This window comes from Thalia democratica, chromosome 4 (assembly GCF_965202585.1).
Source record: "Thalia democratica chromosome 4, ktThaDemo2.hap1.1, whole genome shotgun sequence".
Taxonomy (NCBI): domain Eukaryota; kingdom Metazoa; phylum Chordata; class Thaliacea; order Salpida; family Salpidae; genus Thalia; species Thalia democratica.
The window spans coordinates 14189318-14206318 of record NC_139168.1 but is presented as its reverse complement, the minus strand read 5'-3'; the positions used below and the strand labels follow the sequence as shown (position 1 = coordinate 14206318).

The 17001-nt window shown below is 30.1% G+C and overlaps 2 protein-coding genes across 2 annotated transcripts; both read left to right on the top strand.

The window, feature by feature from the left end:
- Nucleotides 1-384: 384 nt before the first annotated feature.
- On the top strand, nt 385-1848 carry LOC145833061 (kelch repeat and BTB domain-containing protein 3-like). The gene has a single exon (XM_082940261.1). The coding sequence runs from the start codon at nt 385-387 to the stop codon at nt 1846-1848; it is 1464 nt and encodes a 487-aa protein (XP_082796387.1).
- A 2028-nt stretch (nt 1849-3876) lies between these two features.
- On the top strand, nt 3877-13771 carry LOC145833060 (choline transporter-like protein 1). The gene is made up of 5 exons (XM_082940260.1): nt 3877-4422; nt 6100-6161; nt 8862-9812; nt 9975-10225; nt 13464-13771. The coding sequence occupies exons 1-5, from the start codon at nt 3877-3879 to the stop codon at nt 13769-13771; spliced, it is 2118 nt and encodes a 705-aa protein (XP_082796386.1).
- The last annotated feature ends 3230 nt before the right edge of the window (nt 13772-17001 follow it).

Genomic DNA, 17001 nt, shown 5'->3' with positions numbered 1-17001 from the left:
TTCAATTAGTAAAAATTAGCAAAATTAAGCAAAACGAGTTAGATATCGATTAAAAGTTTAAAAAAAAATTATTAAAAATACTAACTTATAATTTATGTCAGATAAGTAAACGAACAAACATAATAACAAATAGACAATAGAAATAATAAAATAAGCGACAAACAACAATAATAACAACTTATAAAGATTAAATTTTTAAACGTGTTTTTCTGATGGACCTCTTTATTTACTCAAAACTTAATTTTAAATTAGTTGCTAACAAAAGTAATTGATAAGTGTTACTTGAAACTAATTTTACTAGATTATTTAAAAAAAAAAAGTTCAGAAGGTATCTTGCATCAATTTCTGTTTTATTTGTACATTTATAAAATATACCTTGCTATAATGATTTTCCCAAGTCTAAATGGTTATTTAATCGACCTGATTTTATTTATTTTAGATGTACTGACTCAAAATGGTAGACACATCCAAACTCTTAAAAGGTCAAAAGTGCTTCAGGATAACAGTTTAAAAGATTACATATGCAACTACATAGTGTCAAATGAGAAAAGTGTTCAAAATGTAACTCTCTTTATTACCCTTGCTGATATTTTCAACTTGCCTAGTCTTGCTGAAGAATCTCAACAGTTTATAGAGCGTTGTTTCACTGTAGTAGCTAAAAATCTTAATTTTTTAGAATTAAGTTTTGCTTCTGTCAAAAAGATCCTTGAATCTTTTGAATTGCATATCACAACAGAGCTTGAAGTTTTCGAGTTAGCAGATGAGTGGATTAGCTACAACTTAAAAGAAAGAAGCAAGTTTTCTAAAAGGATCTTAAGAGCAATACGACTTCGTTTGTTGTCAATACCTGCTTTAGAATACCTAATAAATAAAGACTTTACCTTATGTGAAGATATTGAGTGTAGAGGTATCATACAAAATGTGATTCAATTTAAACGAGATAACGTAAATTCTAGCAGGTATGTTACGAGCAGATATTGCAACCAAAGTTGGTTTAATGTAGTGAGCTACAAAAGTAATAGAATAGATGTTGTTAGGTTTAGTGGAAACGGCATTAAATCAGCAAAACATCTTACTTCAACCTATGTAAAAGATGAAGTTTATAGAGTGGTTTATTCAAACGGTGAAGTTTACGTGTTTTTTGAAAATCATACTGATAAGCTTAGTAAACTCACACTCAGAACTTACTCTAGCAAAGGATTCGATTGGACAAACGTAACAGATTTCAAATATCGCAGAGACAGCACATGTGCTGTTGCTGGCGAAATATACATTATCGGTGGTAATAATTGGGATTTTCTTCGTTCATGTATTAAATATGACACTAAAGACAACAGTTGTAAAATTGTTTCACCAATGAAGGTACCAAGAACTGACGCGGCTTCTACAATTTTTGAAGGTAAAATTGTTGTTTCCGGTGGATCAAATGGTAGGTATCCAGTTGCACCGGAGTTACAGCACGTTGACAGTACAAACTCTGTAGAAATATATGACCATATAGCTAATGAATGGTCGGATATGCCCAATATGGTATATAGTTGGTCACGACACAGTCTAGTTGCAATAAAAAACAAGATATTTGTGGTGAGATTAGATAACGAAAGATTTGAAGTTTTCAATAAAATGACAGACATATTTGAGGTAATCGAGTCCAAGTCTTGGTTACGCAGGTGGAATTATGTGGGAGCTACGTCAATAGGAAACAAAATCATCGCATTTGCAAATAAGTCAGAAGTCCAAATCTATTACACAGATAAAGATCAGTGGTATGTAGAACCATTTAGTTTTTATGCGGAAGACATGGATTTTGCTAACTGTGTTAAAGTACCTCAAATGAAGTTTAAATGATTTCTTTACAAATAAGTCGTGGATGAGAATTAAAAATTTTAATTTTTTTGTAACGAACTATTAATGGTGTGTTTTTTAGTTATTATAAAAAAGTAAAGTAATTTTCTTAATATTTATAACTTTGAACTTAAACAACACCAACTTATTTTGCATGAGAACCTTTTTTTTTTGCTGTAGAAGTTTTAATATACGTTTAATAAAAAAAAGTCATTTTAAGATTTCTTCTATAAAGAAATATATAAATTTTACTACGATGAATTTATTCATGTAGATTCTTATTTCATAGATTTTTTTCTTCTTTTTTGTCTAAGTGCATATCATTTTTCTATTCTAAATTGATTGAGTTTTTTATAAATAAATTGACATTGCTTTAGTTTTATATGTAGTGTATACTTAAGCGGACTTTGACTGAAATTGACACAATACTGGCAACTTTGCCCCTTACGTTGTGGGAAGCGCGCTGCATTAGGTAAAACTAAGCTTAATAAATAGTTCGAGAGAGTTGACTTTTTTCTCGGGGAAAGTTTTCAATTGCGCGGAAACTTCCTATACTTTAATTAAGTACTTGTTTTAAACAATTTTCAAGGCTTAAAAACTTCATTTTTTACAAAGACGTTAATACGACATACTCGAAAGAATGTTTACTTATCAAACGGACAGGTGGAGGATACTATCCTTACAGTACTTCTATAGTTAGTGGGCCAGATGTGAAATCTTTTTGTGCTGAAAGGCTGGATTTTTCAACATAGAGGTTAAGGCGCCGCTTTAATTTTATAAAACTAAAACAAAAAGAAGTATTTAACTTTTATTAGCACCAATTGACAACGTTAAAGTTTAAATAATATTTTCACCCATATTCAGTTTTCTATTTATATAACACTCGAAAAGCTTTATTTGAAAAATTCCACAGTTTTTTAGTTTTTTTACACTTTTGAATTTAAGTATTAATTGAGAGCCGCGTCCGACCAGCATGCTTTATAACATTCGACTTATACTAATGAAAATTTTGTTAAACTGAAAACTAATAAACATGAATATAAGTACACCGTGGGCCCAAATCCCGCTAAAGTAGATTTTTAGGAATAAATTTTTGTGTGAAACCAATAATTAAACATTTTCCGAAATTAATTTTTAACGTAGTCTAAGTTTATATTAATAGATGAGTAACTTTTTTCATGTATAGAACTTTTTTTTAGTCATTTGTTATGTAAAATCTGCACCTAAACTTTTTTATAAAGTCAAGTAGGTGTATTCGACCTAATTAATAGTAAATGATCATTAACTTATGGTCTCTTTATCTTAAACATACTTTAGATACCTAAGAGATTGATCAATTGTTGTTTCTATTGATTTAAAAAAAATTATTATACACTTCAACTAAGTGTTTGAAAAACCAGCGTTTATATTTTAATTGTAAAGTTAATAAAACAAAAACGATGCAAAGTACTTTATAAATTTAAAAATGGCATTTAATTTGTTAATACTACAAAAACTGTAAAAGAGATCTAGTATTTTTTATTTTATTTAAACTTTGTTTTACCTCTTAAAGTACCTAATAAAAACTTTATATGTTTTTATTTAACTAATATCAAATCTCGAGTTTAACGACTTGGAAAATTATTAAATAGAATCTTATTTTTGTATAATGTAAAAAAAAGCTGTTTAAACTAGTTTACTTTCAATATCAGCTGTTTATCACGCTGAGTAAATTTAAGTACTTAGTTCATTTTCTTTTGCAAACAGCTACACATAGTAGGTATTTATTTTACTTTATGTTAAGGAAAGTTTTGTTAACTTTTATCATAAGCAAAACCCAAAACCAATATACAGAAATAATCTATATTCTTTTAGAATTTGTTAAGTTCAGATGTGCAAAGTATTATGACGTAGTATAAAAATTTAATTGAAATACAAAACCTGTTTGTACTGAAACACAGTTAGTTAATGAAATGACATTCACAATGAGTTTATTTGGGTAAAACAACTTTGGGTAAAATACTACAAATCCATTTAATTATTTAAACTACGATGTCAGGTCCAGTAAGAGAAGAAAAGATACACGATGTAAAGTTTCTAGTTTTATTTTGTGCCGCCATAGGCGTTCTGATTCAAATTATCTATGATGCAAACTTGAAAGGAAACCCTGAGATCTACTACAAGGGTCACGACTCTTTCGGAAACACTTGCGGGAAAAAAGTCAACAGAGAATACAAAGGAGTCCCTCTGTCTGGACTCGACACGTCCGAGGCAACATATCAAATGTTTCTCAGCTACGCAAAGTTTGACGTAACTGGAAGTGCCATAGCTGATGGAAAAATTCCAACGACCCTGACTAGAAAACTGCCGGACGTTATAAAAACCAATAAGACAGGAAACGAAAACATAAAGTTGTGCGTCAAAGAGTGTCCGAAACAGCTGATTAAATGCGAGGACTTTTTAAACGCTAACGGATATGATGTGAGCAAGATACCGGAGAAGGTTGTCAAGGAAAACATCTGCAAGGGGCTACCTTACAACCAAGTCATCCCCCACAGAACTCTTTTGACATTTTGTGCTCCCGACTTGAATGAGCTGGTAAGTTAAAATTACGTTTTTAGCTATATATTTCGTTAGATAAAAATTTTTGTTAGAATTTAATTTAATAAGAAAGTTTTTATGTTATATGATGCATAACAATACAGAATTATTTTACTTGTATGTTGTGGTAAATAAGTAAAATTTTGCTTGAAAATAAAAATATTTATTAAAGTAAATTACTCTTTATAGTTGTTTGATTTTCATTTTAACTAGGTTCATTGGTTATGCAAGTTGTCAAAAAGCAAAAGTTTTTTTGAACAAAATTTAAGATAATTACAATCGTGGTTGAAGATTACTAGTTTTTTCATTATAAAAATTGAAACTTCCTAACTTATATAACTTAGAGCTTTCAAACTATTTAAATGTATACAGTATCTATTTTTAAATAACTGTTGTACATTACTCCGTAAAACTTAATAAACTTGATAAAATTACTTGTATGGCAAACTCATAAACGAGATATTGACAAACTATACCAAGTTAAAATGTTTGAATTGTTTTCTTATTTAAATTTATGTTGCTTATTCTAGTAGTAAACACTAAAACATAAGAGTGTCTACTTATATTAAAAAAAAATAATTGAAAAAAGTGAATTCACGACTGTTGATTTTTGGACAATTCAAATTCTTACAAAATGTTTTAAGGGCCACAACTCAAAAGTGAAAAGCACTTTAAGAAGATAAAAACTTGTATGTAGTTCTTATTAATAACACAAATACGTTTTTGGGCCAAGTCTTTTTTGATATTTTTTTTTGCTATCATAATTTTATTATTTAGAAATACATAAACATTTTAAAGGTTTTCTGAAGTATATATTACTATTTAGTTGTGGCCTTTTAAACATATATTTAAGGATTTTAATTGTCGGAATTTGATTTGTCAAGTTGTCGTAAAGAGTTCATAGTAAATTTCTAAAAAACTATTTGATCTAGTTTCTACATTAATTGAAATAAATTTTTACTAGCAAAATTAGTTTTTGATACTTTTTAGCTTTTTATTTTTCAGACCTATGTTAAGACTTTTAAGTTTAGTTCTAAATTATAGTTGATTTTGATAATTCAAACAACAAAATGCTTTTAAAATTTCTACTTTCCGTTTTAAACCTACATGGATTTTTATTAACCAGCAAACACTAAAACTGAAATAAAAGTATATTTTAGCTTTCAAGCAACTAAAATAAAACTTAAAACAAAAGTTATGTATAAAAAAGATAGTATTTGGTCAACATTCCCAAACAGTGCAAAATTTGTTTAAATGCAGTAAGTATCAAGCACAAGATATTAAGATTATTTTACTCATTTCTTACCAAAAGACAAATTATAAGAAAAAAATATGTTGTTATATATTTAGAGAAAACTCTTCCTACCAAAATAATGAAGGATATATTATCAGTACAAGTTAAAACAGTTTGTAAAGAGCATTTAGCTAACACAACTATAAAGATCGTAAAAAAATAGTTTTTTTACTTTTTTTTTTATATGTTCATAACATTTGTCTTTCACTAATTAAAACGTTACAAACTGTTTATGGATTAATCCCGCAAAAAAAAAGCCAAATGTAAAAGTTCTACAATAAATACTTGTTTGACAAAATAAAAGACAAACTTTTGTTACAATTTAGCGTATTTAAACACAAAATTAGTATTTTTATTCTTTAAAAGTTTCAAAATTTCAGACAGGACTGATTCCGCAAGACAAACAAAAGGATGCGGAAGTTTACAACGAATACATCACCAGGTATAATAATTAATTATTTGTTATATTATTAGTTAAGTATTTTTTGTGTTAATAATGGACTGTTTATTTTATTGTTAAATATCTATTTATTGTGTGTTTAAATAATCAGTATTTTTAACAATTAATGTTTATTTGTTGTGTTAATAGTTAAATATTTGTTGTAATGATAGCTATTTATTTGTTGTATTAGTTAGTAACTATTAGTTTTATTAATGTTTAGTTATTTGGAGTGTTAAAAAATAATTAATTGTTGTACATCACCAAGTTATTATTAGTGATCTACCGAATCTGGCCGTTTTTTGCTTTGATACGGATCCGGCCGGACCTTAGTTTTTTAAAAAGACCCGGATCCAGTTTGTTGGAAAAACTTTACTTTGAGCGATCAGCTTTTTCCGTTTTATACTTACATTACTATGTTTAATCTTAGAAGCATATTTTTTGTAGAAGTCTTTACTGCTACTTAGCACCTTTAAATTTTTAACAAATCAATTAAGACTGTTGTTTTCCACTGTTTTTGAATTAGTTATTTTTAAACATTTATTTTATTCAAGAACGCATCTATGAAAAGTAAACATGTTCAAAGATTTGTGTAAATAAGAAAAAAACTTACAGTATTGAGAATACTATTGAAATTGATAACTGTCAAATTTTCTTAATTTTTTTTAATTAGATATATTAAACCGTTTTTTTTTTCCAGTGTCCAAGACAATGAGAACCCCTTTGTTCAGACAGTAAACTATAATAAATTATTAACAACAAAGTTATTGTAAAAAATACAATATTGCTTCTGCTGTCTTTGAAAAAGTACACGCTTTTGCTTCACTAGTACTTTCGTTTATTAAAACGTTTTCAAGTGATAAACGGCTAAAATTATATACACAATTAATAGTAACAAATTTGTAAAGTAAACAAAACTTAAGCTAAAAATTAAACTTTTTAGGCCATATAAATTTATAAAACATTTCCATAATAAAAACACTATTAATTATCAAATAAACAAGTTTCATAAAATAAGATTTTACCAATTAACAACTCATAAACTCATAGAAGTAAACAAGCTAAAACACAAGGTAAAAAAATTCTCTTTTCATAAAAATCGTAAAATACCAAGCTCTAAAATATTAAAAGTTTATAAAATGTTTTATTTAAGTTAATTTTTGCACTTAATCTTTTTATCCATAAACTTTCTTTGTAGTCTAAACTTATAAATCTATGTTGTTCTAAAAACATCATCTTAAAGGCACTGTCCAATCATATATTTTCAATATCAGTATGATGATTCTCAAAGTAGTGCTTAAATAAGGCAGATTCGTCTCCTTTACCAACCAAGTTGTTTTTTTAACTTTTATTATTCAACTTTTCAGTTGTTTCTATGTGCATTCCATTTTACATTAAAGCTATTTTTAGTCTTACCTACATAGATTTCTATGCATGTTAAACATTGAGCAGAATAATATTCCATAACTTTTACTGCTTAATTTTGGTTTTATATCTACTGTTTTGTTTTCAACTGTTTTTATGTAACTATTCTCGTCTACCATGCTTTTATAATTGCTGTATTTTCCGCATAGTGCACAACTTTTGATTTTTTTGTTTTTATTATTAGGTACGTTGCTTTCCTTTTTGGCTATTGAACTAAATGTATTCAGCAATTGACCTATTCTTCTTGGTTTAGTGAAGGACGTTTTTGCAAGTGGGAACAGTTTCTTTTCTTCTTTCGTGAATTTTAATAAAGTTTTAAATTGAGATGACCATTATATATTCTAAGACTTTTGAATTTTTAGTTAATTTGAACTCTCACTAGTTTTATATTCACTTACTTTTTCAAAGTGGTTTTTGACTATTTTGGGATTAAAATTGGATCTTATGCATTTCTTTTCAAGTTTAAATAAACTTACCTTAAAATCTTTGTTTGCCAAAGCAAATTTACTTTAACAACTTAAAAAAGCTAAATTATTACCTTGGTGCAATTCAAACAAGAAAATGTCTTGCCAGGTTTGCAAGAAAGTATCTTTCAGCACCTCCATCTTTTGTTTATTTTATAAGGTTATTTTCTGAATTGATAACTCAAGCAAAAGCAAGAACAATTGCTTTCAAAGACAGGCAAAAAACTTTTATTATTGCATCACAACTTTAAAAAGCCAGAATAGATTTTAGTTATTAATTTACAGCATAACATCGTGGATATGAGTTAATATTTTTTGCTAAGTTACTTACTTTTATATGTCTAAACAGTTGCTAAAAAGTTCAATTTCCATCTATTAATTTGAACTTTTGTGTATAAAAATTTAATCTAAGTTTATCAAAAAATAATTTTAAGTTCATAAGTTTTAGAACATCTAAAAGCTTTATATCATCTTATCTTAAAATTTAAACAGATAATTTTTATATACAGATTTTTTTCGTCTTCTTTGTGCGACGTGTAATTTTTTTTTCTTATTGTTCACACATGATCAAACATTTTTCACTAAACTAGTTTTATTATAGTAGTTAATTATTTAAAGTTTGTTCTCTATTGACTGTACAAAAAACTTTAAATTTTAGGACCCGGATCTTAATTGAAAAGATCGGGTTTCAGCCGGATACTAAACAAAAAAACCGGATCCTTATTAGTGGATCCAGTAGATCACTAAATTTTATAAAAATTAAGTTTTTATTTTTAATTTTATTGTAAACTAATCGTTTTTTTTACACCACTAGGGTCCAGATGGGACTGGTATCCATTAACAACAACTTCCGGTGGATCCTCCTCATCATCGCCATCAACTTCCTCCTCTGCCTCGTCGCTATGGTGATCGTCCGCTTCCTCGCCCCGCTGTTCGTCTACGTCATCGTCGTCGCTTTCGTCATAGTCGGGCTGGCGTCGATGAGCTTCGCGTGGTACGAGTACGCCGACGTCACCTACAACCCGACGGCGACCACGAGCGGGCAGAGACTGCTCGAAGTGGCGTCCGAAAGATCGGTCGAGGTTTTCCAGAGGGCGACCAACGCGTCGACGAATGAAGTCGTAGACACGGTGAAGAACATCACGTCGTCGATCGAGAACAGCAAGCAGGTGCAGGCGCTCAGGAACTCCGAGTACCTGCTGCCGATTTGCATCGGGCTGTCCGTGCTCAACCTGATTATACTCGTGCTGATAGTGTGGACCCGCAAGTCGGTAAAGCTCTCCCTGGAGCTGATTAAAGAAGCCAACAGCGCGTTCTTCGGCAACATCGCCATCATCGCGAACCCGTTCGTGACCGGCGTCCTGCTGATCCTGCTCTTCGCCGCCATGGTCGCCGTGGTGGCCCTGTGCTTTTCCAACGTCGTCGCGGAGGTGGATCTTGACGGGCTGGTCTCCTACGTCATCGACCCGCGCTACCACCTGTACGTCAAGGTGGCCTACGTGGCGTTCGTGTTCGTCTGGCTGATATTCTTCGTCCTCGGTTGCCAGAAGGTCGTCCTCTCCGACGTCTTCAGCTCCTGGTACTTCAAGAAAAACCAAAGCCTGGCCGCCACTTGCTGCAAGTGCTTCTGCCCTGCGATCGGGCCCATTCAACGGCTGGTCAAGTACAACCTGGGCTCCGTGGCTTTCGGGAGCCTGTTTGTGGCGATCGCCAAGATTCTGCGGCTGCTGGCGTATGTGTTCGGGTACGAGTTGAAAAAGAAAGGGTCAGTTTGATTACTTTGGTTAAGGAGTTTTTTGTTGAGTATGTATTTATTTAAGTAATAGCTTATGACTTTATATTTTTTCAACAGAGTTAAATAAGTATAAAGTGCCTACTTAAAAAGTACAATTCCATACAAGTGATAATACATTAAATTGATAAACAGGGGTAAAGTAGGAGAAAAGGTTGCCCACTGTGTCAACGCGTGCGCCAAGTGCGTCGACTCGATCATCTGTTACGTCACGAACGTGGCGCTGACGTGCGTCGCCGTCTACGGCACCTCGTTCTTTACGTCGGCGAGGAAAGCCACCGTGCTCATCGCCACGAACGCCAAGCACCTCCTAGTGGTGAAGTTCGTCACCAACTTCTTCTTCTTCCTCGCCAAGTTCTGCGTCATCGTCGGATCTTTGCTGATAGGTTGGTGTGTTAATTTATGGCAGGGGCGTCGCGTGGGGTGTTGCACTGCCGCAACTGCACCACCTTGAAATTTTTTAAGAAAAAAAATAAGTATCTATAACGTTTTCTTTATTTTTTTGAACGAAATCTCATTTAAAACTTCAATTTTGAAAACGACCATTTTGCCCACTTCACTGCCGCAAACTCTTAGCTGACTGCCGCAAATGAACTCAAAAAAGCAAAATTTCTTCAAGAATTACCGCAAAATCAATATCTTGCGGTAAGTAAGCTAAGTTGAAAATTCCCTAAAACAGGACTTGCTTAAGTATCATCTACAAGCTATTGTAAACATAAAATAAAAACAAAGGAAGCTACTGCAAAGGATTAAACTTGAGTTTATGTACCCACATGATTTTTTAAATTTAACAGATCACTTCTGTTAAAATATTTGTCATAAATTGCATATTTTGAAAAAAATGATAAAAACCCTAAATCACCAAAGTCTTAAAAATTTGATTTTTTATTTTAATCTGCATACATAAACTTAACTATAACTGATTATTGTTATCATAAAGTTAATAAAATAAATAATAAAGTTCAAGTTCTGAAAAAAAGAATTAAGAAGTTTATTGTAAACTTCTAGTTCACTCTTACAGAAAAATATTTTAGATTTATATTAAATAGAAAATAGTATTATTGAAACAATCACATATTTAAATAAAGTAAATAGCCTTAATTTAGAAACTTTGATTACTTAGAGTAGTTTAACATTTTAGGAAAATTTAGTCTACCTCTACTTTTATAACTTTTGGTTTAATTTTTTCATAAACAAAGCAAAAATTTTAGATAAAATTGTTGAAACATGGTTGCCTTGCCTCATAATCAGGGTAACTTAGAAATGTTAAAAACTCAAGATGACCCAAAATACATTAAAACAGACCAAATTAGAAAAATATTCAGGCTGACTAAAGCAGTTTTTATTTTTACTCTGAAAATAACAAGCTTATTTAAAATTAAAAAATAAGTGTTTTACCCCTATGGCCACATGAAAACTAACTAACCAAACTTTTACTTCTATAATGGTTACATATTTATAAATTATCTTTAAAATTCTTGAAAAGTTCAACAGCCTCACAACTAAACTTAAAAAAGTTGAGCTCCTGAGAAAAATACTGTCATCAAAATGAAAAACAAATAAATATTAAATAAAGAAAAGATACCCTTAAAAAACTATTGAATTTTAAACCTCAAACAAAAAACATTAAAGTTAGAAAAAAAATTAATAAAAATGTTAATATTTGTAAAAAAAAATGTGCAAATTAGTGAGGAGTAAGGGGGGAGGGTGTATAGGCACTTTTTTACATGTTGTTCTTATTTTAACTTTTTCAGAAAGCTAATAGTTACTCTTTAATAAACTTGAAATTTCCAATTAAACTTTTAGTTACAACCAGTCAAAACCAGAGAGTACAATGGTTTATTATACAAAGAGCAAACCAAAACAGCAAAATATACAATTTTACTGAAAACCTATATTCTCCATCATTTTTAAAACAATTTTAAATTAAACTTTTTCATCCCAATTTTTACAAAACTTTATACTTTTGTTGAAGAGAAGTTTTCAATTTTTAAGTATCAATATATATATTTATATATACAAAAAAAAAAAACTTTTATTATAACTTTTTTTTTCTTGGTGTTTTAAATATCTAATTTAGCAATTTTTTTTTGTTTTATAAAAGAAACATCTAAAGATTTTGAGGCCAACTTATAAAAAAAAGATATGATTTTAGTGATTTGATTTATTTGTTGTTTGAGTTTATGTTATAAAAATAAGGATTCATTTGTACCTCTGACTGTGAATTACCATATCTCAAAAATTTAAAGAATTTTTTAAATTGATAAAAGATGACTTGTAGTTAAGTTAAAACTGTATAAAGTAATTTCAGTAAAATAATTCTAAAGTAGATGTTAAGGGCATAAAGGGGGGGGGGGTTAAAACATTTTTTTTAAACACTGTTTTAGTTTGTGCCTCCCATTATAAGCCATTTGTTGCCTTTGACTTTGACCGGCTATATCTTAAAACATGTACTGAATTTTTAAAATCTGTAAAAACATTTTGTAGCTTAGTAAAAACTACATAAAATAAGATCAAATTGTGAAAAAAGTGTTTTATCCCCCTATGCCCTTAAAAGCAAAGCTTATCTTCAGGTGTAGCAAAAGTTCAGTTGTTTTAGACTTGACAGTAAAAATATATTTTTATTAAAATAATTGATTTTTTTTTTAAATTCTGCACCACCTAAAAAAAATACCACGCGACGCCACTGATTTATGGTGAAAACTTTTGTAAGTTTTATTGGGCTTCTTATATGTATTAAATGTGCAAGGTATTCTTATTAACTTACTGAATAAAAGCTTAATTTTTTAATTATTTTTAAAAAGTTTGGCAACATACTTGTTTTACTATTCTGCGTAATCGTTTGATATTTTCGTTAGATCAGTATGTCTGAAAAAATCTTAATTCTAAACTTTGCAGAGTTTTTAAAGAAGTTTCAAACCACTGAGCTATCATAATTTATTTTCTATAGTGTGGTTTTCACAACTATTAATGTGGAATTTTCATACACCAAGTTTGTAATGTAGAAAATTCAATAACTTCTACAAATACCGCGAACTTTTGTTTAAACAAAGCATTTAAAATTAAAAAGCATAAAGTTTGTTAATGTGTTATGAAAACGAATAAGTATATGTATATATATGTATATACGTATACATAATATGTTTATCTAGTATTCTAACTTTTATCTCTTTTTTTTTTTTGTTTTCTATAAACTTTAATTAAAAAAATTAAATCACTAATTTACATTTTTTTAAACATGCTCCAAAACTTATAGTGCATAAAATTTATTTCAAATGATAAATTAGGTAGAATATTTTGTAGAAACTGAGAATAAATATCAAAAGTTAAATAAAATATATACAGTAGACTACCGCTTAAGTACGCAAATTGAACCCGACCAAAAAGTGCGTACTTAAGCGGTAGTCTACTGTAGTTGCTTTTTGTTGGATACTGTTAAATTTGTACTGCAACTTTACAATTGAAATAATTTTCCTAAGAAGTTTAAATGAGTAACCTATAAAACATTATAAATATACTAATGAAAAAAGCATTGCATTTTTTGTTACAACAAAATGCATATCTTATCACAAAAAGTCTCTAAACTTTTATTTTTGCTTGTAAAATTTAAAAAACTCCACACAGGATACTTCATCTTGGACTCGCAAATCCACACGCAGAAGAACCGCGAGTTCGCCATTTTCATTCCGCTGGGCGTCGCCCTTCCCGCCGTACTGGTCGTCACCGACTGCCTCTTCGACGTGTACTCGTGCGGGGTGGACGCCATCTTCGTGTGCGCGTGCGCCGACCTCGAGGTCAACAACGGGTCCGAGGGAAGCCCCTACCAGAGCTCCAAGAACATGCTGAAGATCTTCGGGGTGAGTAACGAACCGGTTAGAAGCGAGAAGAGCGACGCAAAGATCAACAGGGTCGAGCCGGAAGCGAGCCAGTAGGATTGAAGAACTTTATGTGTGACCAGAAAATTATTTTGTAAAATAAGTAAAAATTTTGCGAGATTTAGTTTTGTTGTTACTAAAGCTAATTTTAAACCTAAGATACTCAAGTTAATTACTTTAAATTTAAAGTTACACAGCTTGCTAAGTTTTTTTTTGATGTCTCAATAAAAAACTCTATCAAGTTTGGCATACTATAGATTTTTATTGTTTATACATTGGTGTTTCTTAAATTTAATAACTAAAAACTTTGTATAACATTAAAAATAACTTTAACAAGTTTATAAATTACACACTGTATTGTATGTAGTCTTAAAACATAAAAGTAAGAATTTTTCGGATATTATTAAAAAGATTAAAACATACGCTCTTTTCGTTAAAATTTCTAACAATAAAAATATAAAAAAGTATCTAAACTATATGTTTTATCGTTTAGTATTTATAAGTTAAACTTATTTATTTTCGTTTCAATTTTACTGAAGAAAAACTCTATTTTTCTCATTATTTTTACAAGACAAAATAGGAAGTATAAATCTCGCTTAAATTTAATAAAGAAGTCTTATTTTTTAGAATCATAATGAAACTATAAAATAAAACACGCTTACACACTAGTATACACGATTTTTTTTTTGGGTGCACATAAAAAGTAATAACAAAGTTTCATTTTAAAACTATTTATTTCGAGCGATATAGTTAAAGATTAAAGCTAAATTTAGCCCTGGTATTTTTCGTGTTTATCATTTATTTGCCGTTTTAGTACACAGTTTCCGATTTTAGTGTTTTTCTCTTTTACTATATTAACTTAATGCAAGGGTAGGCAAACTGCAGCTTTAGGCATGTAAACCTGGCCCGCTGAACCAGTAACTGCTGCAACTTACACTAGATATTCTAGGGTTCGTAATAAACAGCAATATAAAAAAGGTCTAAAACGTAACCCACCGGCTTACACTGTTAAGCTATTTCAGAGATTTTGAACTAAGTTATACAAGCATACCTAGCTTATATAACTGTAATACTCCATATGTGTTTATATAATTCGTAACATGGTTTTCATAAATCAATTTTTGATATATTTGAACCAAATACCTATGTACGGCTGAGTTTTCTAAAGTTAGCTGCATCACCCTTTTTTAAGTAATGATAGGAGAAGTAGGAGTGAATTAATACTAGTGATGTACCGGACCCGAATTCGGACTTTTTTTTCAAATTAGAATCCGGCCGGAACCGGATCCGGATTTTTTTTCCGAATTAGAATCCGGCCGGAACCGGATCCGGACTTTTTTTTCAAATTAGAGTCCGGCCGGATCCGGATATCAGACAAAAATTGCAATATCCGGCCGGACCCGGATAGTGAGTCCGGTACATCACTAGTATAAACTAGCCTGAGTCAGAATAAGGTTTTTAAAAACTGAAAAAAAAAGAACTTTAATCTAGTAATAAGCAGAACAGCTAGCCACAAGGTTAACAAATTTAGGTGTTATTTACAATTAAAAATCTTAAATCAAGTTCTTGAACAAAATAGACTAGAAAATTACAAAATATTGAAAACTGGATCAGCTCATACTCATTCAAAATCTAAAAGAAAACTAGCCTGAGTTTTTATAAAAAACTAAACTAGCCTGAGGCAGTCAAAGATTTTCTAAAATTCCCAAAAATTTTCAAACTAGCAAGGTTGCCACTGTTTAAGTCAATAAAACTAGCTAGAGTAAGTATAAACAAGCCTGAGTCAGATTGAGGTTTTTAAAAACTGAAAAAATTACTTTAATCTAATAATCAGTAGAACAGCTAGCAAAGGTTGACAATTTGGTAGTAAAGTTGTGGACTGATTGTGGTACACTTAACTTATTAGTACTACCCATCATAATTAAATCCTACCGTATTTAATTAATATCTAACAAATACTAAATTCTAACTGAGACTACTTTCTATAATCAGACACGACAGTTTTAAGTGATGAATCTTTTATATAAAACACAACAAGAAATACTAGCATATACAAAATTATTAATTACTTTGGTAACACTTTAAAAACTGGAAGCTATTTAAATCTATATCAAAAGACTTAAAACAAAAAACTTTAAACTAAATAAAACTTTTGATAAACAAGAAACTGTAAAATTTTTAATAAACTATTAAACTATAAACCTGGCTTAAATATTTAAACAACTAAACACCAGTTGAAATATTCACTTTTAAAACAAAACACTACTTACAATAAGCAGGCACAAAAAAGTTCAAGATATTTTGTTGCTTCAAGCTGCACACCAAATTAACTAACTGCTTACATATAAACTGCCCGTTATGTTCTGATGTTTTGTTGCATCAGTATTTAGTTTGAAACATTTCGTCATATGATTCTCATTGGCTCGTACATTCAACTGTATTAACTCTAAATATTCTCTGAGTTCAACTTTAAACAATAAATAATGCAAGTTTTCATTCCAAAATTTTCAATTTTACAACATATGTAAAGAGTTGCATTTCTGAAATGTTTATTTCATAGTTTGAATGTAAACAAATGTAAACTAGTCACGTGTACAAAATGAGCCAATCACGGTAGGTGTTTAATTTTAACTGACGAAATTGACTCTTATTAATTTACACAGGGCTTGTTTTTGAAAAAATACTTTTCAGTATGCTCTTTTTTACTAACTAGATCCGGGTCCGGCCGGATCTCTGTTAGGATCCGGCCGGACCTGGATCTGGACTTTTTTTTTTAATTAGGATCCGGCCGGATCCGGATATCAGACAAAAATGGCAATACCCGGCCGGACCCGGATAGTGAGTCCGGTACATCACTACTTAATACACTTATTTCAACTTAGATCTAAGTTACCAAAGTAAAGGCCTACTGTTTGATTTTTATTTCATGCATAAAAACAAAAAAAAAAGTAAAATTACTTAAATGTTCTTATGTTTTTATCTGAAAAGTGAGCAAGTTATTCCGTATTCCATTGAAAAATCTGTTGCAAAGTTATAATGGAGTTAATGTACATTGTAAGTACATTATTAAGTATGTGCTTTTTACTGAGATTCAGAAAATTATCTCGCCATTCGTATATAATTAAGACAAAATAGTTTCAAAATCTTGAGGCTTTACTTTTCAAACAGTGGTACCTTTTTAATAGAAGGTGCTAATAATACTGCAAATTATTAAGATAAGTTTGTAAAAAACAACATGTTAACAAGTATGCTAAGTTGTAAGATCTACATTTTTTGGGATAAATAAA